This window comes from Prionailurus bengalensis, chromosome C1 (assembly GCF_016509475.1).
Source record: "Prionailurus bengalensis isolate Pbe53 chromosome C1, Fcat_Pben_1.1_paternal_pri, whole genome shotgun sequence".
Taxonomy (NCBI): Eukaryota; Metazoa; Chordata; class Mammalia; order Carnivora; family Felidae; genus Prionailurus; species Prionailurus bengalensis.
Genome location: NC_057345.1, coordinates 169,710,243 through 169,738,085, shown reverse-complemented (window position 1 = coordinate 169,738,085; position 27,843 = coordinate 169,710,243). Strand labels below are relative to the sequence as shown.

Genomic DNA, 27,843 nt, shown 5'->3' with positions numbered 1-27,843 from the left:
TTGGTGCATCCTTTATCTAGAATGTCCTTCCCCTTCTACTCCTCTCTAGGAGAGGGATGTCTCATGCTCTCAGAACGTCACAAAGCCTTTGATCATTCAGTGCTGCCCAGACTTCCCAAGGATAACAAGGCAGCTATGTGCCCCACAGTGCTACAGGCAAAACTGTGACGCTGTACAGGTGGATTACTCCCTACAATGGAGTTCCTTCCTCATCTGGACCCTTTCTCTAGGGGTTAACGAGTGACCTTTTAACACAAGCTCTGGTGGAGTGCTGAAGATGGTTGTCATCTTTAATGTATATCACCAATACCTGCCTCTGCCCTCTTGAGACTCCTAGGCTGCCCAAGTAAAACAGCCTACTCCCATCTCTCCCTGGGGCTAACCTCTTAGGAAAGACAAATGAATCTCCTGGGTCACAGATAAAGCCATGGTTTCAATTTGCGTAAAGGAGTTTCCCTTGAGTGTAGTTAACAAACGGAATTAAGATACAAAGACCATCTATGCTAATTAGAAATAGACCTAGAAAACAAAAAATCAAGAGACCTTTCCAGAGAAAAAAGATTTCTTTTCAAGAAGGAAAACCTGAATTACCTATTTAAGAATAACTATGTGGAATTTAAGAAACAAAGCAGATGAACAAAGGGGAAGGGAAGGAAAAATAAGATAAAAACAGAGAGGGAGGCAAACCATAAGAGACTCTTAAATACAGAGAACAGACTGAGGGTTGCTGGAGGGGAGGTGGATGAGGGATGGGCTAAATGGGTGATGGGCATTAAGGAGGGCACTTGTTGGGATGAGCATTGGGTGTTATATGTAAGTGATGAGTCACTAAATTCTATTCCTGAAATCATCGTTACATTATATGTTAACTGACTTGGATTTAAATTAAAAAAAAAAAAAGAAAATTTTTAGATACATGAATGAATGAATGAATGAATGAATGAATGAAAAACATTTCAAATGACCTACCTTGGAACACAGCTACTCTATCTCCCTACCTTGGTTTCTCCAAATAGTTTCTGAAAGCTAAACGAATTACATGTTAGGAAACCAATAAACATTTGTTAAATAAGCGATTTTCAGAAACCAATCAATTGGTTTTCAAAATTCATATACAGGTAGACCTAGATATAAAAAAGTACAATTACACAAAATAGAAAGTGATGATTGGAACGAAATCCAAGAAGAATGTTGTTGCTTTTATCTCGCTGCTCCCCATTCCTGGAACCTAATTGTGAAGTCTTGAATGTCAATGACTGAGAGCACAGTTATAAACCCAGCGGTGGCTAGCTTAAAACTGGCAGGGAGAGAAAAGCGGCATGTGTGGGCCCCAGAGACTGGTCCATCATAAATGGACTTAACAATGATTAAGAGATTTATTCAAACATTTGCCAAATCAAAGACAGCTTCGTGAGGTTACTACAAGAATGTGTCCTGGGACTCTGGTAGAAGCATTGATGCTTCTGTAATATCATGATAAGGAGGCTTTTCTAGGACACAAATTCCCTACCGCTTTATTATTCTTCCATGGCATTTTTAAAAGGTCATTTATGGTTGGAAATGCTTATGCCAACTAAAGAAATAAGTCCCCTGTAAGAGGGTGAAGTAGGTACAGTTAATCACAAGATTAGAGCTAAAGAAAGAGCAAGGCTAGTCAGACTGTCTAGGCAATAGGGTTTCTTTGCTGGAAACAAAGATTATCAGGAGCTATTTGATACTGTGTACATCCAAAAGCCATAACTGGCATTGACAGAGCACCTACTCTGTGCCAGGCTAATGCAGAGTTGTGCTACACTCTTTGCAGCCCTGGTCTCATCCGATCCTTACAGCAACCCTATGAAAGAAGCACTAGTTATTACGTTTTACAGATGAAATATTTAAGCCACAGAGAGGTTCAGTGATTTACCCAAGGTTAAAGAGCAAACATGAGGTAGAGAGCTCATGTTGTTAACTGCCACACTATCTGGCCAGTCTTACTACGTAATACTGAAATTTGTTTTAGCTCATCAAATTTTGTTTACTTCTCATAAAGTGAAAAACAAAACAAAATCTTGTTACCTTGTTTAAGGTAACGATCAACTCATTCTTTCTGTCTACTCAGCATAAAACTAAAAGATTTAATCAATCCAGATAAGTGAATTCTACTGTGAAAAAGGTACCAGGGCACTCAGAGAAAGGGAAGGTGTTGTCTTCATGAAAATGAGGTTGTGGAAAAGCCAGCAATGTTCCCAAGGTCTAAAAGTTGTCCCATTAAAAGCAAAAAGAAATCAAAACTGTACAAATGGCTCCAGACTGTATGAATGCAAGACCTAGTTAACATCTTTTTATTTTAAACTCATAAAACTCACAGCAATTTAGATCTACAACCCTCTCCCAAATAGCAACAATACTAAATGTAGAAATAAAATTGATGCAAAACATTTGCTTCTACTTCCTTAATGTCACATTTTAAGGTAAGAATGAGCACTTTTTTAGTCAAAAATCCCCACCCCCTCTCCCACAGGAAATTATGCCAGTGAGTGGGATACACATGGCTGGCTGGGCAGAGGATCTAGAACACAGTTAGGTAGGACACCGCCTGGTTGATGAGCACACACCTCCCTGAGAGAGAAAGGAGAAAATGCTGAGCCTGGGTTGGGCTGAGAATGGTAAGAAACAACTCCTAAAGCAGCTTCAGAAGCATCCGGAACAGTGTGCCTCATCAGCTAGCCCCTCTGATGATGGGCTGGGGGGGGGGGGGGGTCAATTTTACCAGGAGAAGGAACAAAACCAAAACCTCAAGTTCCTAGCATTGAAGTCGAAAAACTACCTCCTCAATTATGCTTCATCCACAAGAATGTATTAAAGGCACGAAAATGTGACAGTCATCAGGTTAGACACTGAATATAGAAAAATGACAACTCTGTTTCCAAGGAGCCTATTTGTAGTCTAGCATGAGACAAACAAGATTTTCAACAGTCCCCAGCTACAGGGAAGGGTGGGGGGCTGCTGAGTTCATCGGGAATAGAAAAGGAGAACCATCGGTTCATGATATGGAGGAGAAATTGGGCTCTGCCAGCCTTGATAGCTCCCACCTCCACGGAGGACACAGCCTTTGTGTGAAGTGCTGGCACCCACCACACAGGGGTGGGGTGTTAGCGGCAGTAGCCACGGCCACGGCCATTGGGTTCTCAGGCCTACGCTGAGAAGTTCATCAGAAAAAGTCCAGGTAGCTGCATTTCAACAGAAGGAACTTTCCAAGCAACATCTCCTTTATTAACTAGAGACATTTGAGGGACCAAAGCACAAAATATCTGTTGACACATCTTCTGATGGGCCCCCAAGGCCAAGGACCTAGGGGAATCATGTCTGTTATGTATGAGTATAAGGCCATCTTTAATAGCAAGTAACTGGTAAGTATTTCTTGAGCTACTATCAGCATGCTAGACCCTGGGCATGCAATGAAGGAGTAAGAAGGCATGGTCCTTATGGTCACCTGCTTGAGATGCTCAGGTGGGGAAGACAGACAGTCAGCTAGCTAGATACCCAAATGAGAAAATATCCTAATTGCAGACTAAGCTGATTTCTCCTAAGAAAAGAGCCTGGTTTTATAAACCATATAAACCATAAATGAGGGGCACCTTGGTGGCTCAGTCGGTTGAGCATCCGACTTTGGCTCAGGTCACGATCTCATGGCTTGTGAGTTTGAGCCCCGCGTCGGGCTCTGGGCTGATAGCTCAGAGCCTGGAGCCTATTTCAGATTCTGTGTCTCCCTCTCTCTGCCCCTCCCCTGTTCGCACTCTGTCTCTCTCAAAAATAAATAAAACATTAAAAAATAAATTAAAAATAAATTTAAAAAACATATAACAAAGGAAACTGGCCTAAGTGGGTTGGTGAGGTGGAGACAGTTTCCCATGTGAAAATCTTTTATACTAACAGAACAGTATGTAACTGAACTGTTAGCGTTGAAAGTTATTGAAGAAATCCATTCACCATAGTAGATGATCTATAGGATTCTAGAAATATGTAGGGAAAAGCAATGTGCTCTGGATTGATTTGTTCAGATTAGCACTGCTAAGCAACCAGCCTCTAACAAGCAATATTTGATGGATCTTATTGTTGCAGTTTCATATAGTAGTTGTTAGGAAATCAGGGTTTCTTAACTAGTTCCGCTTCTAACACCCAGGTGTGGCACGCGATGCTTTGTTATTAACAGTTCTCACCAGTTCCCAATAAGGAAAGCTAACGTTCTTAAGTTCGTGCCCATGGAGAAATTCCACAAACCACAGCACACAGTAGCTCAAATTGAATGGCCGTACATTCATGAAAGGAATAAAATGAATTTGAAAATGAAAAAAGTATGATCTCCATACTGAACATGTTTTAAAATGTATTTTTAAACATTACATTTACCATATTTAATCTTTGAGACAAATTAAATTGTGATAACGCTTAAGCAGAAGCAATTATTTTCAAATACTGCTCTGTGAAGAGTAAGGAGCTGTAACCACATTCCTCATAATGATGATGATAGCACATTCAGAGAGACTGAAGAGAGCCGATTTAAATGGAAAGGGAGCCGCTAGTTAGAAAACAAAAATCTGAGTAACAGTTTTGTACTTTAAGTTGTTGCAATAATGATTACGACCGAAAGTCCTTTCAAGGGAACTTACTTTAAGTTATAATACTTTTATATTTAGCCTATTTATCTTTTAACTTATCAAAAATAGAATACTCATTGTTCTAAGGAGATACGAACTTTGAAAGTGAAAAAAATTTAAGAATTCTCAAGTTCTTAAAATATTTCTGTCGAAGTTTTGAAGAGGTTTTCCAAGACAAGCCTGCAACATTTAACATAGTATTGGGGACGCCTGGGTGGCTCAGTTGGTTAAGCATCCGGCTTCAGCTCAGGTCACGATCTTGCGTGAAGTTTGAGCTCTGTGTAGGGCTCTGTGCTGACAGCTCAGAGCCTGGAGCCTGCTTTGGATTCTGTGTCTCCTTCTCTCTCTGCCCCTCCCCCGCTCACACTCTGTCTCTGTCTCTCTCAAAAATAAACATTAAAAAAAAAATTAAAACAGTATCATTCCTAATTCCCGTTGAATATCCTTAAGCAAGTTGGAGATTTGAAGAAATTCAACCCACCACGGCCAGGAATCTGTGACATAAATAATTTTGAGGTCTGTGCCTACTGAAATTATGTTGTTTATCCTCCTATAAATTAGTATGAAAGGCATCAATACAAAACCTTGATCTTACTGTGTGTGGCTAAGCTTACAAAGACAAAAAAACATCATGAGAGCTTAAATGACATCTCCTAGCTGATATTGTTTTGGCAAAAATAAGAATACTGGGCTCACCTTTGCAGCATGTCAGGAGGCGCCCACAACTCAGAATTTCAGCACATGCTGGGGTTCCAGCTCGGTGAGAGTTGCAGACACGCCTTGTGAACATGTTGTCGAAAGCACCGCTACCCCAAGTCTGTTCTTGGCATCAGAAGTCAGAAAGACAAATCCGTGGTCCAAACTACTCAGTTAGAATCTCTGTGGTGGGGCCCAGCAATCTCTCCACGTGATTCTTGGTTGCACTCAAGTGCAAGAACTTCTGGTCTAATGGACCCCCACAAGCTGCGTGAAAGGACTTGCTACAGACAAACAGGTGAAGGAGTTTAAGTTCCTCCACTGACAGCAGCATGGACATCACCTGGGAGCTTTTAGAAATGCAGAAACACCTGCCCCAACCCTACAAAATCAAGAATCTGCATTTTAGTTGGCAACCTCCTCTGTTCTCAGGAGGTTTTTAATCAGCCCTGCCTGCTCTTAAGCAGTAGCCACAGGGCTCTGGGCTTCTTTCACTCTCTCCTCCATCAGGATCTCCAGTTACCCAACAACTTGCTTAGCCAAGGGTGGACAGGGATGAGGAGTGATTTTTCTAAGCCAATGAGCTTTAGTGTATACTCACTGATAAAACTCAACGTGTTACGGATTCCTGTAAATATCAGTATTAAAAAGAAAAGATTTCTGGAGGTGACTATATTTTAAGCCAAAGAATGAATCTCTAATGGTAAGATTCTAGGCACAGAGAGAAACTGTAGAGAAAATAAAGATTTTGTGAAAAGTATAGTTTTGATACACCACAGATCAGGCCAGAGATGAGCTAAGCTGGTCTCGGTCTTCACTTGGATTCCTTTATATTAAACAGAGAATTCACCCCCAAATGGGACTCCAGTCACCTCTACTAATCAATCACCTAGATTTGTTGCAACTAGACCGCAAGCCCAGTGTTCGCTGTGCTTCAGGCTTGTAACATTCTCATGGCTCGAGCAGTCCAAGAATTAAACTGAGCACACACCTGGGGTGGGGTGACTTTGCATCAGTAAATAGTATCTGCACCGGTACTTTGCAGCACCCTGAGGAGTCCTGGAATCGCACATTTGCTTCCTCCATCCACCTACCCCATTGCCAAATCTGGAAATCCAGGTTTCCAAATATCACGGTTACAGGATGGAGACGGTGGCCAGGAAATACACACAGTTTAAAAAAACCTTTCTAGGCAATTCTGATGCACATGCCCAACTTCTCCAACTGATAATCACTGATCAGCTGTGTAAGTTTTATTATTGTCCATGAATTTGATATATAACTCAATGGTGGCTACTGTGTTATCACTTGAAATGATCCATATCACAAAAGTGCAAGTTTTTTTCACACATGTGAAGTTATTTTATATCTCAATTTGATCCATGCATGATTTGATATATAGAAGTTCTGAATCAAAGCATTGGTTCACGTATGCAAAATCAATAGCTCTTAGGATTTTTAATTTTAAAAGTTTCTCTAACTTTACTGTAACGCTTTTAATCTTGAAGCTTTTAAAATGAAAACACAGACTGAGGGGAGCTACAGTTAACAGACACTTCTGCATCAATATTTAGTTAACATCGACAATGCACTAAAAACTAGAGCAAACAGCCTCCTGGGGTTTGGACAATCATTTATTTTCAATTAAAATTCACAGTAAAGTTTGAAAATATGACCCTGTACTGCCAGTTTAAGCTTGGTTTCTGATTTAACTGACATATTTGAAGTAAATAAACCAAACCAAATCTTCTTGAATTTCAACTGTTTAAAACGTACCTCACTGATATGAAACAAGCCTTCATGAAATGGAGATTGTGGCCAATTTTTAAAAGATGGACAATAAGGGAGAAATCATTTTTTCTCTTTATTTATTATAAAAACAATATTACCACGTAAAGGGGAAGATTAAACTCACCCACAAATCCACCACCCTAACATCTTTTCTGTGTATTCTTTAAATCTTTATCTACAAACATAATATTTACATAGTTATAATCTGCCTATTTATACAATTTGGGGAAAATCACTTTAAATACTAATATACAGGATTATATGTAGACTCCTCTTGAAGGATATTACACAGTGTAAAACCTACAATATGCCTCATGATCCCCAAATACCCAAGAGCTTAAAACTTGAAAACTAAATTACAACTGCCTTTCTTTCCCTCTCCACTTGAGTACGTGAACTAAGACGACTCTCACATGAGGTGAGTTCATCATCTCTAAAACAGTATATGGAAAATATAGTTGTTATTGTCTTGGTTCAGCACATCGTCTTTGTATCATCCTGCTAAAATCTTAAAACTACATCTCTAACATCCCCATACTAACTTAACCACAATGATTCTTTCCTATTTCACTCCTCTTGAACCTGTTTTATAGGCAAGGTAGTTAATACAAATGATAGACGAAGGGGAATCTGCACCTACATACATTTCCATACCTAAACAGCACTATTTAGGTAGAGTAGGTTCTGTGCTTGCAGAAATACCAGCCTGGGTCCGCGAGACGCCGACTATGTGGTCTTGGGCCATTTTGTCCTCTTGCACTTCAAGTTACTCTACTGGAAAATGTAAAATGAGTATTTGCAATCTATCTCTTTGAGGCTAGTATGGCAACATCAGAATACAAGTGAAGAATGCTGCAATCCTCAGACAAAAGGGTTCATTTTTTATTAATATTAAGACAAATATAACTTATTACTAACCTATATGCTAAAAGTTCTCTGTATCATTCTCATTGAAAATTAAAAATGAGTTCACCTACCCCGTATGTTTCAAGAATGGATCTAGAAAAGCAGGCGGAACTAGTTTCGTGTAGTGACACACTGACATCTAGTGGAGATTTATGGTGTGCTATGGGACACTGCAGAGCCCCAAATAACTTCACAGTGCTGGTGGGACCCGAGAAAAGCAAAAGCTCTTCTTTTGGTCCTTATGCAAAGCATCAAGAAAAAATGTCAGTGAATTAAAAAATAAAGGTACACTTCTTGTATACTAAGATTTTTGTTGCCAAAGTAAAAACACTGACCGATTCTCAAGAAACTGAAAAGTTTACGGGATGGTGTGATGGGGTGGCAAAGATCTGGTTGGTGTTGCTGTTGTGAGATATCCCCCAAACCCTCCCTCTGACTCAGTTTAAAAGAGCGAGGATGTGTAACTGTGTATTCACCTGCTCTTTTCCTTCCACAGTGAATGCAGGGAAGAGCTGGCAAGGAAGGGGAGAAGGTAAATGTGGGGGGAGTAGACTTTCTAGGTTTTTCATGATGTCCCTTGAATTAATTTCTGTACTTCTTTGCGGTGAGCATTTTATTAAATCCAGAGGAAAAGTTCCTTTAAGCAAATATACGTGTAAGCTTTTTGGCATATCACTAAGCATTTATCTAAACACACTCATCTAAACATACTGCATTTACTTTGCAACAAAAATATAAGATAAAATGTTTCTATTACCCTGAGCTTTCACAAATACGTAGCACCATCAGCAAATTATGGCTTTGCATTTCAGGTCTGTCCTTTCCAAAGGCTACAGGAAATACATGTTGAGTGGCCTTAGGAGAAAGTCAACTTGGCACCTACATACTCTAACATGTATTTAAATTAAGATCACAAATATTCATTGGAAGGTTGTCACAATCACATTATGTCTGCTACAGTACTAGTGACATGTAAATGTTGTCCCCTCCTCCCCCTTTAGTGAATGTGGAAAGGACGGTTTCATCTACACCAGCCCATTTCCTTGTTTTCTACAGAGCTCCAACCACTGGATGGGACTTCTTGACACCACTGTTTAAGGGCTTCATTATTCCAATGAACAGGAAAGGCTGAAGAGGAAGAGTTCTGAAGGCTGGAATAATTTTTTTTTTTTTTTTTTTTTAAACTGCTGTGTGCTTAGCCTCTGGTTCTGGGAGACACTTCACCACACCTCTTCTGAAAAGAAAAAAGAAAGAAAGAAAAGAAAGGAAAATGGGTGGAAACATCTTACTGTTGGTCTGGAGGAAATAGCATGGAACTAAAAGAAACCTCCAGGATCAGGAAACGTGTGATTTTTCTCTGGAGAAGAATGTGCATGAGTTTGTTCCCACCACACCCAGAATGCTTTTAAATTCTTTAACTTCTTCACTCTTTCGTGGATGTCTGGGAATCGGAAGAATCATCTAGAAATGATTAGACTAGACCAGATCTGACATGTAAAATCCTAGAAGAATCTTAAGGCAGCTTAAGATTCAATCTTAATTATAATCAAACATTCTTTAGTAAATATGTATCTGTTATTGGTGGTGTTAAATTTAAAAGAAGAAATATACTCACTTATGTCCTTCTTGGCAATTAATAGCAAACTTCCATCTTCAGAGCCCAGAGACAAAAACAAACAAAAAACAACAAAAAAAGATGCAACACAACCTATTAGCACAAGCAAAAACAATGTTCTAATAGTGAAGCTTCATGCTGCACTCAAACATGTAATTATTCATACAATTTGCAATTGTCTTGTTTTGCTGCTTTAAAAAAGTCTTTCCAGATTGCTTTTATGATGCCCAGTGTTTTACCACTCATTTTTCCCCATCACTAAATGTTTCTGCAGTGTTATTCATTGTCTTTCGTTCAATTATAGAGTTAAGAAAATTTAGGCCCAGAGACATTTAAAAAAAAAAAAAAAGGAACACCTACAGAGCAAGACATTAAGAAATTTGAAAGCTTACTCTACCACAGGGTGGTGGTTAATTAAACTTTTGGCTGCAGAGTTCAGTATCCCTAAGACCCACAGTACAAACTGAAATAATTATTGGGTGTTTTACCCACAAGCAAACTATTGTGATAAATCAGTGACTTCTAATTACACTAACTGGTAATACAACTTTAAAAGTTGTATTTAAAAGTTGTGACCTCCATATCCATTTCTTTCAAGAGAAAGTGTCAAAATGCCAGGCTACAACGCTTGGTAATTAGTTTTCATATATATGTAATACGGATTCCACTTGAGGATCCAGTTGTGTTTTGGAAAAGGTGATTTTAAAGACTCCTGGGCAGGACCCCAACTTTGGAGCTAAGGTTTACAATCCCTACTGTGTTGAATAAGCAGAGTCCAGTGATTTTCAGAGAGGTCATCAGTCATTGTGGGGAGGGGGTGTGTGTGTGTCCTAAATCACTCTTCTAGTTCCGTGTCCCCAAACTATGCATATGCCACTCTGGTAGACAGGAAGGGGGTCTTCCAGACATCTGCAAAGTGTACATGCTAAAGCAGAGGCAACTTACTATAAGAGATTGTTCCATGGGTATGAGATGTGAAAAGACCGAGAGCTGTGGTCAGGGTAAGTGTACACAACACATTTAATGTCAGAAAAAGAATTTACAGTAACATTATAGACCCAATACTAATATCCCCACCACCAGAATCCACCAGCCTTTATGGTCTTGGCGTCCCAGGAAATGTAGAGAAAACAGAGACAAGTCTGATTTACAGAATCTGAAGAAACTTTTTATTGATCTCTTTATCCTTCCAGCATTATGAGAGCAGGCAATACAATATTTTAACCCAAGCTCAGAAGAGTATACCTTTCCCCAAAGTTTAAAATGGTCTGGACATTTTCTCCACGGTATAGCAGCACCCTCTTCTAAATCAACCATCATTGTCCTCCATCAACACTGTAACCCATGACCGAGTGCAGAATAGGGTGCTTTGCTATTTTTCTTGAGATCCCCACTGGAGTGTTATCTTGTGAGCTTCTGGCATCCTATATTTAACACCCAGCATTCCCCAAATGATAACTACAGAGTTATGAAAGAGTTATGAAGAGAAAAAGTACATTTCTAGCTAATCACCAAGAAGGCTCTAACAAGCTGCACATCAGAAAGAATACAAAACGATTTCTAATTTTAAGTAACAAAATATAGGGCTTTAGAGATGTTTTTCAATGCAGTCTTCCAGCCAGGCCTTAAATAAGGAAATGCTGTCTTAGTGAGGTGCCTGAGAAGAGGTGTTAACCAGGGGGAATAAACGGAAACCGAGGACAGATGACCAATATGAGACTTAAAAAACCTCTGTTCCTTTAAACTCCCTTCAGCAACATTTGGAAAGCTTCCCTTTTGATCTTAACTAACATTAGCTTAGCTAACAGTTAACTTTAAATCTGCAAAGTTTTATATGCCTGTGTTTAAATGTGGCCAAATACTTGTTAATCTTAGTAGAAACATTATCACTGTAATGAAAATAAAAACAAGTTGGAGCCATATGCCAAACTGATACACGGTGCTTATCCACTGATTATGTACTTACTACACCTGTAATGTCATTTCATGAAGGTGCTTACAGTTAACATGTAAGCTAAAAAAACATTTCCAAATATTCAAATCCAGAAAAAAAAAAAGTACAAAGTTGCCCACTCATCACTGAATTATTCTGGACTGAACAGAAGGCTCAATTTCAGCACTGCCAAATGCTCTTAGGCACAGAAGCAATGCACCATCTGTCTTGAAGCACCAAGTATATCAATTCGGATTTCAAATACTGGTGTGCCTCGCGGTGTATCTGAAGCAATCCATTTGCTGATGCTTGAAACCTCACATGGCCAGCAACAAGGTTGCATGCGTCAATACTTTGAACCGCTACTTGGAAAAGAAATTGTAAAAATGTCAGAGCATCAAACGAGTTGTGGTCCTAGGACCAGAAAGCCTTGAAGAGTCAGAGGATTAAGGAAGTGTTCTCAATAAGTCACTAATGCTATTTCTCTGAGAAAATATTTTTAAGTGATAGATGGAACCGCTGCCATTGGCAAGAGCGACCCTGGCATTTCACTACAGAACGAGGGCATCTGAAGCTGCTATTGAAATAGAAATAGATGCTGCTGGACTCATCACGGGAGCACATGGAGGTCATGACACAAAGCCAGGGTTCTAAGGGGTTTGGACTTTATTCTGTAAACAATGGGCAACCACTCAAACCCGTCTTATGAGCAAGGAGTATCCTGATAAAGAGCTTACTCTGGGAAGATTAATGTGATAGGGGTGTGAAGAAGAGACCAGAGTCCTTTGCATGGACAAGAGGTTAACTTAAAAGGCTCCTAGAGATAAGGGATAACTGTGAGGGCCTGAATAAGACAAGGACTAGAACACGTGGCTAAATCTAAGCACTTAGAAATTAAAATTTAAAAAAAAAGAAAAAGAGGCTAGAACTGGAAAGGAAAACAGACCATGAAAACACGTTCTTCAGAAATAAGGGAAAAAGAAAAGGCAATTAGCCTGTAGAGTACATGTGAAATATTCTAAAGGATATTGTTATGATGAACTTGAGAAAGAAGAGGCATACCCTATTTCTTTAATTTCAGATCACAAATACAGCTGGGTTTAAATGTACAATAATAATCACAGCAAAGGTAGTGTTCAGCAAGGATCAATCAGGAAAAAAAAAAGTTAACTTGTAAGTATTTGTTAACTCTTGACTCTCTATGCAAAATTAAGTGGTTGAATCGATCATGGATCAGGCCTGACTGGGTTTTCAGAGAAAATAAGCTATGTCCCCTTTCTTATGTATGAACCTTGGGGAGCAGAAAGTCAGGACTGTAGCAGGGAAAGGAAAGCCCACCAGGTGGGGGCCTTGGTCACGGCTCACTGCCCTATGGGTTCTCTGGAAATGAAGCCTGCTCTTCAAATTCCCTACTTCCTGGGTAAGATGGGGCCCAACAGGACGAAGGCCTGCAACTACTCAGGAACTGTTTACTGTGGGACTAGGTTGGAAGTCAGGGTAACGGCGGTTGGTGTGACTATGTCTTTCTTTGACCATCACATCCACAAAGCAGACTTGGGGTAAAGAATGCTCAATTTCCTAGACTCATCTGAGTAAGCAAGAAAGGACCTTCGATAAGCCATTTTCCTCTGCCCAATGCAGAAAAGTCTTCTGCCACATCATCTAGAGGTGCTTCCAAAGCTCTACTTACCTAAGACATCCCTTTTCTCGACTAGACTATGATGAGCTCCCTAAGAGACCTAAATTTCTCCTGTTCCCATTTATAGCAGTTTAGCATTCAATGAATACTTAAAATTCCTCTAGTTAAAGTTGGTGTCAAGGTAGATCCTTCAATGACAAGGAAGATCAAAGGAAAGAAAATATTAAGGTGCTTAAGACTGAAACCAACTAACAATTGCCGACCATATTTGGATAAAAAGAGCCATTCCAAATGCTACTGGAATTAAAATTGCTTCATTATTAACATGTAACTATGAAATTGAAGGCCCACCTAGATAAAAAAAATCACTTAATCATACATGTATTCTCCAGGGCACAGAGGAGTCACACAAGCACATTAGCTCTGGTCCTCTCCCAGCTCGGTTTCAGCCAATAACCACCTCCTATTTCATGGAGGTATAAAAGCAACAAGAAAGCTTCCTTCTCCATCTACCCTCCAGCCTGGACCTATCCGCTTGTCCTTTGCCGATTTTCCTGTGAACTATGGATGGGATGACATTTTGCAGTTCCCAGCAAAGGACAACCACTTCCTTTGTGTGTTAGATCCCATTCTTTCCTGCCTACCTAGGATAATTCAAGAATTTGGTGAAGACCTGGACTGCTGTAAGTGGGGGTACTATTTCCCAAAGAGTTCTCGAGTCTAGTCAGAGAGAAATGTCCAAGGCAAGTGCAGGAACTTTGGAAACACCCTCAGCAAACAGCATAGTGGATGATCTTCTCCAGGACATTGCCCCTCTGCCCCACTCATTTGTTTCCCCCCGCTTCAATTTTCCCATGAACAGTTTTTCCTATGTTAAAAAAACAAAACCCAAAACTCCCAACTATCCCCTATTTCTCTACTTTACTGCAACATTGGGGTCTCCAATTTCTCTTTCATTACCTGTGGCACCCCCTCCAATTGAGCATTTGCCCTCACCACTCCAATAAAACTGTGTTAGTGAAAGTCACCAATGCCCACCACCCATTGACTGCTAAATAAAATGGGCATTTTTCAGTCCTCAGCTTATTTGACTTAGCAGTTGCCCTGTATCCAGTAGATCACTCCCACCTCCATGATACTTCTCACTTCCTTTCCAGGTACCCACACATTCCTGGGATTTTCCTTTTCTTTCTTTCTTCTTCCTGCACTTTTGTTGATTCCTCCTCATCTCCTCAGCTTAATGTTGGAGTGCCCAGACTTCTTTCTTCTCTAGCAGCACTGACTTTCTCAGTGATCTCATACAGTCTCACAGCTGTATCACCTATCCACTCTTGAGTCCCAAATGTACACGCCTGGCACAGAACTATTCCCGAATTCCAGACTGGTGTATCTGCTGCTCTGACACCTCCATATGCATACTGAAGAGGCATTTCAAACTTAACCTGTCAAAGAACAGCTCTCATTTTTCCCCAATTCTGCTCCACCTCCAGATTCCTCATTTTAGTTGATTCCAACTCCAGCCTTCTTAATTTGCTTAGGTGCCAAATGTTGATTCCTTTTCCACACCACTTAGTTAAATGCACCACTAGCCAATCTTGTTAGCTCTACCTTCGATCAGAATCTGATCACTTCTTACCATGTATTATTAGCACCCACTAATGCTATTCAGGTAGGAGTCATCACTAGCCCTTACCTTGCTCTCCCCCTTCCTACTCTCCACCACCAAGGCCCTTCCCTAACAGTAATCAGAGATTCTAATAAAACACATCTTATCTTACCACTTTTTGGCTAAAAAAAAAAAAAACAAAAAACCTTCCAATGGCTTCCCATCTTATTTAGACTACCCAAACTCCTTACAACAGACTACAAGACCTTATGTGGTCGGTCCAGCTGTCATGGTCCTGACCTTGCCTTCCACGCTTTTCCTAGTTGCTTCCTCTTTCTTCTCCACCTTCCCAACTCTTGTGGGCTTTGTGCATGCACTGGGCATGCTCTCAACACAGGGTTTTTCATTTGCTATTCCCTTTGCCTGAAATACTCTTCCACCATGTGGCTTATCCCCATCTTTAGCTCCTGATTCATCTTTTGGATCAGATCTTCTCTGACTACCCATTTTATGACTGCACCGCAACCTTCCCTTTCCCCTGCCCAACAACACCCTCCCTATTTTACTTCCCTGCTCTAATTTTCTCCGTAACACTTACCATCATGGTTTTTGTTTTTAAAACTTTGTTTCCTTGCAATGTCAAGTAAACACCATAAAGACAGGGATTTTCATGTGCTTTGTTCACTGCTAATCCTGAGCACCTAAAACAAATTTAGGAGAGTATACAACTAGTAACTTATTAACTAAGTGAACTGGATCCTTGATTTCTAGGGGTTCATGATCAAGACAGACAGACCACATACAAACACAAATGAACGTGTCATTAAAAAGAACATCATCTCACGTGTATGTTTAAAATGACTTTTGGGGCGCCTGGGTGGCGCAGTCGGTTAAGCGTCCGACTTCAGCCAGGTCACGATCTCGCAGTCCGTGAGTTCAAGCCCCGCGTTGGGCTCTGGGCTGATGGCTCAGAGCCTGGAGCCTGTTTCCGATTCTGTGTCTCCCTCTCTCTCTGCCCCTCGCCCGTTCATGCTCTGTTTCTCTCTGTCCCAAAAATAAATAAACGTTGAAAAAAAAATTTAAAAAAAAAATGACTTTTACCATTTGGGAGCTGAGTCGCCACAGTTCAGCAGACAGCAAAAGTGCTCTGAAAACATGATTAAGGAATCAGAACAGGGGTACTCGACATGTAGCTTTATTCCCTCACTCCCTCATGTTCTTCATAATTACTCTTCTTCCTCACTTTGTAGATGAAAACATGAAATGCTCATGTAAAGATTTGTCACAACACTCTGATTGTCGGGACATCTCTTGGTGCCCAATAACTCTCCGTAACCCATTTCTCCACAGTTTACCATTTTCCCCTCCTGGTCTGAGGTGGGCCTGGAGCAACAGGCAGCCAGCCTGAGTTCGCTCAGCCGATCCGTGAAATACTCATGTTACGGTGTGCGAGAAGTTGCTGGAATTACATTTCTGGAATTAGGGAGCTTCTACCCAGTCACCTTTCAAGTATATCTATTGATGCAGAAATAACGGGGCAATAAAGAAAAAAAATGGACCCTTTGATTCTTTATTCTATCCCCTTATCTCACAGAAGCTAGAAGTGAGGAAGAAAAAGAAACAAAAAGACAGAGACTGTATTTCAATAACCACCTTTCAACGCTCAAGGACTGCCCCCTCCATACTATATAGTATACTAATTCCTTTCCCCTGAAATATTTTGTTTTTTTTAATTTTTTTTTTTTTAATTTTTTTTTTCAACGTTTATTTATTTTTGGGACAGAGAGAAACAGAGCACGAATGGGGGAGGGGCAGAGAGAGAGGGAGACACAGAATCGGAAACAGGCTCCAGGCTCTGAGCCATCAGCCCAGAGCCTGACGCGGGGCTCGAACTCCCGGACCGCGAGATCGTGACCTGGCTGAAGTCGGACGCTTAACCGACTGCGCCACCCAGGCGCCCCTTTAATTTTTTTCTCAACGTTTATTTATTTTTGGGACAGAGAGAGACAGAGCATGAATGGGGGAGGGGCAGAGAGAGAGGGAGACACAGAATCGGAAACAGGCTCCAGGCTCTGAGCCATCAGCCCAGAGCCCGACGCGGCGCTCGAACTCACCGACCGCGAGATCGTGACCTGGCTGAAGTCGGACGCTTAACCGACTGCGCCACCCAGGCGCCCCCCTGAAATATTTCTCTTAACAGAACTTTTCTCAAAGGCTCTAACTTTTCACTTTCCTTTTACAGTCTCCTCAAAGAATACTGTAAGCAGGTATTCCTTTGTATCTTTTTTCTTTTTACCAATAAAAAAGAATAGAAGAAATAGATCAGTTAAGAAGAGAGTTATGGCAATGGAAAATTATGTAAACTTTACAGGACAAAAAGCATTTTGGTATACTTAAGGTCTTTTAAAATTACAAGATTAATTCATTCTCCATTATAAACACGTTATGGGTTATGGCAACAACCCACTGAAACTTCTATTTCAAGTTGACAGGACTATGTCCAACATCTACTACATACTAAGCACTGAATCAGTATAAGGGTGAATTAAAGAAGACATGACTGATTTGCTTCACGTGGTCTTTGGATAACCTTCTGGAAAAGATTTATACCCATAATATTAATTCATGCAGCAAATATATATCATGTTAGATATTAGGCTGAGATAACAGAGACAAAGAGTATACCTATTCTCTTCCAAAAGCTCGCTATCCAGAAATGTGTATAAGGTGTTAAACTGAATGTAATAAAATGCCAAAATGCATGCTGCAGACACTGGGTACTAAGAGTAGTATGAAAGACAGTAATTCGTTTAAAAGCATCAAAAAGCATTAAGTATGTTTAATATCATATAGATTGGGTAAAACTTACCGATTATACTAATATTTTCATAACTAAATCAGCAGGGACATCTGTTCAATTTCTCATTCAACAGAAAATGGAAACACATTAGCAAAGATGTGTTCTCCTTTGCTAAGATGAGGCAAAAATCTTATCTGGGCAGGAGAACGATGAACTATTTAAGGATGTGACAAGGTATTCATCTCTGTATGCATCACAGAGCCCGAAAGGATCTACAATCAGTAAACAATCAAAATCTGTAGAATGAACTGGAGGTCAGTTAAGGGGTTGTACAGCATAACCAACCTCCACCTACCCCCCCCCCCCCACATTGGAAGGAAAAAAAAAAAAAAGGAAGAAAAAGAAGGATTCTTCCCGAGGAAGGCACCTGGCACCTGGAAATACACATATGCTTGACTTCCTTTTATTATATCTGAGATCTATGCACATGGGCTCTCTGGAACAGACAGACTAAAAGTATATGATAGTAAAACAGAAAGGCTTCATGAAAGGATGTGGACTTGAGATAAACTTTAGGGATGGAGGACTTCGGGAAGGAAAAAACCTGCTTTTCATGTTTTGTGCTGGGTAGGTTGGCATAATTGGCTTTAGCTTACTGGATTTCAACAAGGTAACCTATAGCTGTGGAAGATGTAAATTGAATTTACACTTGATCATAGCCAAAAGGCCGAGAAGTGATAGATTTAAATTGAATTTAAATTTCTCCAAATATACTCATTGGTAATATCTAGGTTTGTTGAACAATTCTGTTCCTATGTCACTGTGCTGCTCGTTTCTGAATATATCCAGGGCTAGGACGCAGAGCTCTGCTGCCTAATCATAGTCGAATCACTCTTTCTCACATACAACCAAATTAATGATAAGTAATGTCAAGGGATGTTTACACTGTCCTTGTACCTGTATCTGAGTAATCTATTGCCTTTTTTTTCCCCCCCAAATTTAGCATCTGAATGGTCTTACTAATATAACTTGAAAGACAGTAATTTATTTAGACATGAAACAAAACTATTTATTTATATACTCATCTCAATAAGGAATGCTAACTTTCAATAAGTGGATAATGTAATTATTATAGACTCATTATCTCAGCCTCAAAATAATCTTCAGTGGTTTTATAAAAATAATGTTTTCATATCATGCCATAATTCTGTCTAAAGATCACAATATAAATGTCAAGTGACAATGTGTTAATATACTGCACTAACATAACACAGCTTAATATACAAAGTCATAGGACTACAATTGAATTAAATTTTACATTATAGTCATTCTTGTATTGTTCTAAGAATGTACTTGGACAAATTAGTGGGCAACACCTCAAAGTTCTTATTGAAAGAGTAGCATATACACGTGGGTCAATTCAAACCACTAGTGCCTAAAGAATTTTATCCCTGTGACGACTTAAGATTTCCTGCCTTAAAAAAAAAAAAAAGGCAATGTCTAATGTCTAGACAAATAATACATCTGTTATTTTGAAACAGGTAATTATTAAATGTTTGACAGACTTATCAATATAAACTTCCTGATGTGGTTTTTTGTGAATGGTAAAAAAAAAAAAAAAAAATTTAAGATAACATTATTTAGGGGCGGCTGGGTTGCTCAGTTGGTTAAGCGTTCTGATTTCAGCTCAGGTCATGACTCCAGAGTCCTGATATTGACCCTGCTTAAGATTCTCTCTCCCCCTATCACTTCTCAGACTCTTGGCTAAGATCAAGTGAAGATTCTCTCTTCCTCTGCCTCTCCCCCGCTCGTGTGTACTCTTTCTCAAAAAGGATAACTTCAGCTCGTGTTCCCAATTAAAAAAAAAAAAAAAATTTAATGTTTATTCACTTTTTGAGAGACAGAGCATGAGCATGAGCAGTGAAGGGGCAAAAAGAGAAGTAGACACAGAATCGGAAGCAGCCTCAAACTCACGAACCGTGAGATCATGACCTGAGTTGAAGCTGCACACTTAACTGACTAAGCCACCCAGGCACCCCTCGTGTTCCCAATTCAAAAAAGGGAAATTAGTAATGTTAAAAGTATTCCTACGACAAATGTCTAAAGTAGAAGATAAATAAACATGCCTCATATTCACTGGAATCAATCAATAAAATCTTATTTTGTAAGGTCACATTTGAAACTTTAAAATAGAGTATTAAAATAAGAATTTGATACAATGCAAATTTTACTTTATCCCATAGTCATTTTCAGAAGTTATCAACCTATATCTAATTTTACATATATACATATATATAATCAACATGAGCTATGATGTTATGCACTGAAACATGGTGAAGAATGGAGACTGTACTTCCTCATCATATTAGCTGTGTAATCTGGGCAAGTTATTTAACCAGTCTATGCATCAGTTTCACTCCATCAACCAAAGATCACTGGAGTGTCTCCTGTCCTAAAGCTCTTTAGGGGATATTAAAGGAGATAAGATGCATCAGTAACTAAGCGGTGCTGGCCTGCAGTGGTATATACCACATGGCTCCTCTGAGGGCACATGACCATAATCAGAACACTCCAGGTTCAATGGGATGCTCAGTGCCTTGCCTACTCTTGAACACTTACAAAGTGACATTTGGACTTTTACTTGTAAAAACTGTTCTTAATGGATAAGAAAAAAATCTGGGTTCTAAAATATCACAGCTTACATCTTAGAGCAAAGTTTCATGGGAATAAAACCTACCCTGTTTGTAGTATACATAGATGAATACTTATGTGACTAAAAAGCGGATCTACAGTTTTCCAGAAATAGAAAACAAGGTAAAAAATTCAGAATTTTAAGGGAACTTGATAGGAAGAAACCAAACAATAATTGTTATTTTTCAGTCCATTGGAAATTGTAGCCTGTTTCCTGAAAGAGAAAGCAGAACAAGTGTAACAATGTTACAGGATTAGAACTACTGAGTTTGAAGAAAATAATCAAATTCAACTTTCGTTTCATAGATGAACAAAATAAAACTCAAAGAAGTTGGGAGTGTTTTATTCAAGGCCACAAAGGTAGCTTGTGAAAGAGCCACAAATATTTTTAGGGAACCAGTTCCCTCTTCTCTGTCCCCAGTGAGTATGGGGTAGAGCCTACACATAGCAAAATAGGTTGGTGGTAGTAATTAGGGTGCTAACAAATAAAGGAAGTCCAATGACAGCATCCCAAACATCCTAATATTCAGTATGATGAAAGCCTTTCTAGCATCAAGACAGAAGTTCATTACCCTAGGATGCAGAATGTACATTACCGGAAGAGGGGAAAAAATAACCTTCTGCAACACACCTACACAGAAAACCTTACAGCTTACATAAAAGGTCCCCGGCTCTCATCACATTGACTTGAATTCCATTATAGATTATTACCACCTAAAATAGTCAAGGCTCAGAGGTTTTCATAGATCCAAGCCTGAATCCTTCAAAACACTACCTATTTGCTTAGTGTTCCTTTGTAATATGGAGATATTGGGGGGGGGGGGGGTGGGGGGGGGGGGGGGGGGGGGGGGGGGGGGGGGGGGGTAAGTGAAAAATAGGCATATAAATGTACTTTTATTTTTATACTAATTTAAGACTTCTGTTGACCAATACTCAAGTTGGAGGTCCACTATTCTTAGTAAGGGTGTATGCAACTATAAATGTTTTACTTTATGATCCTGAAGCAATGTATTTTTATGCTAATAACTCCATTCTATAAGTTTTAAAATGGTACTCTAAGAGGCTCCATATTTAGGACTGGAAAAGACATTTGTTCCATATTGCACAACCTTGGCTACAAGACCAGAAAATTACCTCAACAACTATTGTAGGAAAAAAAAAAAGAAAATTAAAAAGGCACATCTATACTATTTACCAAACTTGAATATTGCAAAGTAATTAACTCCTATAAGAAATCTAACATTTAATAATTGTAACCAAAAAGAAGGAATTTATATGATCTGTAAAACCCTTAAAATTGGTTTTGTTTTGTTTTTTCCAATTGAGAAATAATGCCGCATCTGCACACTAATCCAGAGTTCTAGTCCACCTTCAGGGCAGACAATGGTTTCTATGTTCAACTCTGCCTCTAGCTCTGCTGGCTAAGGGCCACAAAAAGAATGGTAATGCACACCATACACCACAAAAAAGCTAGACAGGATTGGAAGTGAAGTAAAAAATACACCAACACAGAAGCAGTATCAGATTAGTTATTTGACAATATTGTCCAATGGTGGATGTTAATCACCAATTTGGAAACAAAATGTTCTATAAGATAATACCAGATTCCTGAGGCAGGATTTCATATTATCTTGTGCTCAAATATGTTCTTATCAAAGTAGAGCTTCATATGTTTTGAGATCGATGGTTTAAAACCCAGTGTTGCATCTTTAAGCTCATTATATTCTTTCATCGGTACTTAAAGGGAAAAAAAAACTCTACACATTTAACAAGATTTCAAATGTTTTCAATTTAACAATTCATTTATTTGTACTGGTCCTTAGTAGTCAATCTTCATATCCGCATTTTTATTTCATCAACAATCATCTCAGACACACCTTCTAACAAGATTGACTTAAAATATTACGACAGGAAACTATGCCTTCAGGAGCATGTTTATTGTGTTTGAGATGATACATCAGGTGCTCTCTGAGCTACAAAGGGTAAAAGGAAATCCTCTCATTACAAACTGACAAAGGTAAAAGGTAAAACATTTTTCACAACAGCATGAACCACATACTCAGAAATAGATCTGGGTTTAATACAAATGACGTAATTCCTAGTCATCTACGGCTACTTTTATAACTTCATACAGATAATGAATTAGGCTAAAATGCACTATAATATTTGGTAGACTTCAGGACCAGTATCCTTAGTACATCACAAAATACATTTTGATATCCCAAAGAAGCAAGACTTGCAAGTAGGCGTTTTAAACATAACTAATCTACAGCTACAAAGTTCTACTCTTGATAGCATTTACCTTTTTGGGGAGGCTCCCAGTCTCCAAAGGATAAAAGCAGAGAGTAGAATCAGTATAACATATACACAGAAGTCCGTATTGTAAAGGCTATAAAGATTTGCAGCACAGTGAGAAGAGGCCCTCTGCTCCTTCACACTGCATACAAATTATGTGAATTATGTGGCGTATCTCTTGGTCCACTGTCTGGCTATCCTGTCATGTTCTGCTCTGTTGGTCAAATACTGAGTGGCTATGCTTCCAACCAGAGGATCCGCTGAAAAAGTAGAAAGAACATTAAAAGATATATTATAATATATGGAGTCTTAATGTCACAGTTTTAAGAGTCGATTAAATCAAAACACTAATTTTCAAGGCAGCACCTCGACAGATATATAATGGCTAAATTTTCAAAATTAAAATATTTAACATCACATAATCAGCTGTATATTTTAATATTCAAATTTAAAAAGCCCTTTTAACTAAAAACAATGCATGTTAAGTTACTAAATTTGATTTTAAATGTATGCCTTTAATAAAATATAAAAACTATTTTTCACTCTTGGCATTTTATTCAGTAATGCTAAGATGATTATATTTCTACCTTCTTATGGATATTTAAAAATGAAATTTATAGGGACGCCTGGGTTAAGCATCCAACTTCAGCTCAGGTCATGATCTCGTGGTTCGTAAATTCAAGCCCCGCATCAGGCTCTGTGCTGACAGCTTGAAACCTGGAGCCTGCTTCAGATTCTGTGTCTCCCTCTCTCTCTGCCCTTCCCCCACTCACTCACTCCCTCTCTCTCAAAAAAAAAAAAAACCATTAAAAAAATTTTTTTCAATGTAATTCTTAAATAAAAACTCAAATCTTATAACACAGTGCTACTCAGAATGTTTCCTTCATTCTGCAATAGTAGGATTCAAATCCTTATCCTTATCTCCATTTGAAAACTTATTTTGTTTTAAACAGAATTCTAAACTAAAAACTGAATCTGAGCTGTAAACTTCTACTCTGAATTTGTTTTTCAAAAAGGTAAATATGTACACACAGCATAATATTTGAAGTGCACCAAAAGAAAGCCAGTGAAAAGTAAAGCCCTCTTCCCTCCCGACTCCCAATTACTCAAGAAGCTTTTCTACCTAGCAAACGATGTCACCTGCTAACAGCATCTCTATCCAGGGACAGTATGCACACGTACACGCATTTAGAACAGGACTGTTATGCATACATACTTTTCTTCGGTGCCTTGCTCTTCCACTTAGTATATCTTAGAAAGCTTTCTGTATCAGCTCATTTAGAGCTGCCTCACTCTTTTTAATCCTGTTTTTCTACCTTTGGCATATGTATAACTGTTGGGTTTCAGACAACAGTAAAAGCCTTTGGTGATTAGCCCAATATTTAGAAAGAGTAATTCTACTTCTTTAAAAATGACCACTTAGTTAGACAGATAACATATGCAAGATCTCAGGATTAAACGTCACTTTCTCAAGTCAACTACACATGTTAATGCATGGCAATTATGCATTTCCCTTTTTTTTTTTAGTGTTTATTTATTTTTGAGACAGAGAGAGACAGAGCATGAACGGGGGAGGGTCAGAGAGAGAAGGAGACACAGAATCTGAAGCAGGCTCCAGGATCTGAGTTGTCAGCACAGAGCCCGACGTGGGGCTCAAACTCACAGACCGTGAGATCATAACCTGAGCCGAAGTGGGACGCTCAATGGACTGAGCCACCCAGGCACCCCTATGCATTTCTTAAAAATGTTATGGATTATATATTAATGACTTTGCATTTCTATAATCATAATCCTAGTCCAACTCTCTCATCAACCATCATATTAATATCCACTATTACTACACCTAAAACAACCAACTGTAAGCCAAGAAGGGAGAACAAGAAGCTCTTCATTACTCATTGGTAGCTTTTAAAGCACATGGCAGCACGGAAGGAGCAAGGAAAGGATGCACTGGTGTCCGAGTCATTATTTTACTCCTGGCAAATATGACCTGTAGAGCTACACTAATTCAGAAAAAGTCCATCAAGGACAGAAAGAAAGTAACTATAGGTAGCACGCCATTAATAAACTCAAGAAAGTTATTGTGAAACTTCTGGTCTATCTAACTGAAATGGCATTGATCATTTCCTTGCAAAATGCTTTAGGCTGATCTTTCCAGCAGTAGCACTTACTTTCTCAACTCAGTTAAGGTAACCAAGAAAACACGTTGGTTTCTGTAGCCTCACTGTATGTGTTAATAAAGATTTGCTTACCAGGGTTGCAATCTGTCAAAAGCGAACAAATCGACAGCAAAACCTTTGAAATAGTCAAAGCAGGACTCCAGTTGTCTTTAAGGATGTCCAGACAGATGACTCCCTGACTGTTGATGTTGCAGTGATAGATTCTGGTGCGGAAAGTAACCTAAGGACAGTTTCATTAAAAACAAAGAAAATGAATGCTTTATTACCAACTAAAACTCTCACCAACAAAAGTGAAGGGTAACACAGATACTAAATAGAAAATAATTTGACTGAAGAGCTAATTAAACACTAGGTGGAAATAATATCAAAAGTAAACGGTTTCTATTTATTTAATTCAGTTGAAAGACATTTCTTTTACCCAGGAGAGCAAGAACTTTCTTGATTTCACACCAAAGTGAGTAGCTGATTTGGATGGTTTTCTCTAAATGAATGATACAATAATTATAGGTACCTATGATCATATATGTACCATATACACATACATGTACACACGTGCACATACAGCCCTCTGTTTAAACATGGCAAGTGAGAAGTGTTTTACTGCCAAAGGAAAGAAGGAACTGGTAAAGAATTTTTTTTTTCACCATAAGACAAAAGTTAGATCAGTTTCTTAGTAGAAAAGATCAATATCAACTCTGCTAATATCCTGTCATGTATCAGAAAATACTGGACAAAGATTTAAAGGAAGGCTGATGAAATCACCAGTCTATTTTTCAGCTTTTCATTTCTCCAGCTAGTTCAATGTCTTATTAGACTAAGAGAATAAAATAAAACAAGCAAGGTACTTAAGATACTGAATAAAGGAAACTAATATATCTCGGAGATATATGAAAAAAGAATAAATCATAGGAATAAATACTGGCAAGTTTCAAAAACAGTCACAAACATTAACAGGGTGGTTAATTCTTAATTTGGAGTTGCAGAGAAAAACAAAACGAAACAAAACAGTTCCTGATGTCTTAGAACTAGCAGCGTACTATGATCACCCACATGGAGTCTAGAAAGAAAATATTAAAAGCCCTCAAAAGTGTATTTCTGATAATGGTGCATAATTAATTAAAAACAAGAAAGACAACAGTGGTCTAGTAAGGGAGAAGGAAGAGACTGTACTTCTAGAACCTGTCTAATAAAGTACACATACTAGTTATATAGATCTTAAAATGTGGGCTAGTTGAAGTGGGCTAAAAATGTACCATACATACCAGATCGGATTTCAAAGACAGTACCAAAAAGAGAATGTAAAACATCGCATTAACAATACTGTTACATTGATTTCATGTTCAAATGACAGTATCTTTGGTATACTGGGTTAAATGTTATTAAGATTAATTTCACTCTCTACTTTTTTTTTTTAATTTTGGAGAGAGTGGGCGTGAGCAGGGAAGAGGGGCAGAGGGAGGGAGAGAGTATCTTAAGCAGGCTCCACAATGAGCATGGCTCAGCAGGACCCAATCCCAGGACCCCGGGACCCCGGGACCCCAGGACCCCGGGACCCCAGGACTATGACCTGAGCCAAAACAAAGAGTCAGATGCTCAATCAACTGAGCAACCCAGGCGTCCCTCTATCTTTTTTAATGCAGCTTGTCGAGTATTTAAAACTACACATGTAGCTTGCATTGTATTTCTATCAGACAATTCTGTTCTCGAATATGGGAATAATATGTTTAGATCATTGACAGCTGACTATTCAATAGATATGTGTAGTTTACAAACATGATGCAATAAATAACTTTGAATCCTTTCAGCTATTAATAATCAGTGAACAGAAGATAATTGTACTATTCCGTAGAAGTTCAATACTTTATCTGAACTTCAAAAATAATCAGAACTGTATAGAAATAATTGTACCTAACACCAAGATAAGAGCAGAGGTATTATTTCTTTTTCACTTGTCCAACTACAGATCCAAATAATGCTTCATAATACTGTGTAAGATATCTCAGGCAAGAAAAATGAATCAACATGGAAAGGTTAGAAAATTAAAATACTGAGACTTCAGCAAAAAAAAGTAACATGCTAAAATAAAACATAACCACTATATTAACCAAAACAATTGATAAATCATATACAGAACTATAGTTTGAAACCTGTTAGAAAAAGAAAAATAGACCTCTTTTCCTTTCCCTGATATACAAATATAGTTTTGTAGAAAATAAACCTTGCAAACTTTTTTCTGCTAATTTTGCTACCATATAAAAACCAATTTCAAGAAAAATGAGGCATGTAGAAGTATCACTATTTATAAATACAGCCATGAGCTATTTTGCTAAGGTTTTGTTTTCTGTAATACAGAAAACTTAACCACTGAATGCAAATTGAGCAGTTAATGATATACCAGCATTTAACATGTATCATTCTGAATGCGAATACAATTTGTAGTATTATTAACATGGGGGCTTTGTTCCTTTATTTGATCTAGCAAGACATACTCTACATACTTGGGAACATTAAATAAGACAATCATTTACAGATCTTAAATTCAGATGAGATAGTATAGTATTCAAAACACTGGTAATTCCAGTAGATAGCAAATACCTCTAGGTGATAGGGAACCTTGGTGTCTGTACTTTAAGGTAGATACCACTAGGTGGAACTGTTGTTACATTATTAGATAATGGAGAAATAACCCTGGGTTTAAATTAAAAAAATCCTTAATTTTTACTCTCTCTCTTCTCCCACCCTCACCAAGCATGCATGTGCACACAAGCATTAAATTGCTACATGTGTTTTAAATAGTGTAGGGGACATAAGAAACTATGTTGAAAAGAAAAACATTTCATCATAGTTAAAGGCCTGATAACAATATACTTTTCCCTGACATGTCAGAAGTCTCTGTAACTAGACCATAATTATGTTCAGGCTTAATATTGGCAGTTTTTACCTGCTGGCTCTTGACCATTTTATAATGAGAAGAGGAGGAAACCATTCAGGTAACTGTTACATTTAAGACTTGAAAAATAATTGCCCAGGCACAACTCAACCCTTGTGTTA

The 27,843-nt window shown here is 38.6% G+C and overlaps 1 protein-coding gene across 1 annotated transcript in view; it reads right to left on the bottom strand.

The window, feature by feature from the left end:
- Positions 1 to 22,233: 22,233 nt before the first annotated feature.
- Positions 22,234 to 27,843, bottom strand: part of UBE2E3 (ubiquitin conjugating enzyme E2 E3) — a 92,999-nt gene continuing 87,389 nt past the window's right edge. Inside the window, 2 exon segments of the mRNA XM_043577205.1 lie at positions 22,234 to 22,872; positions 24,865 to 25,012. Coding sequence (XP_043433140.1) covers positions 22,775 to 22,872; positions 24,865 to 25,012 — 246 coding nt within the window. The 3' untranslated portion in view covers positions 22,234 to 22,774.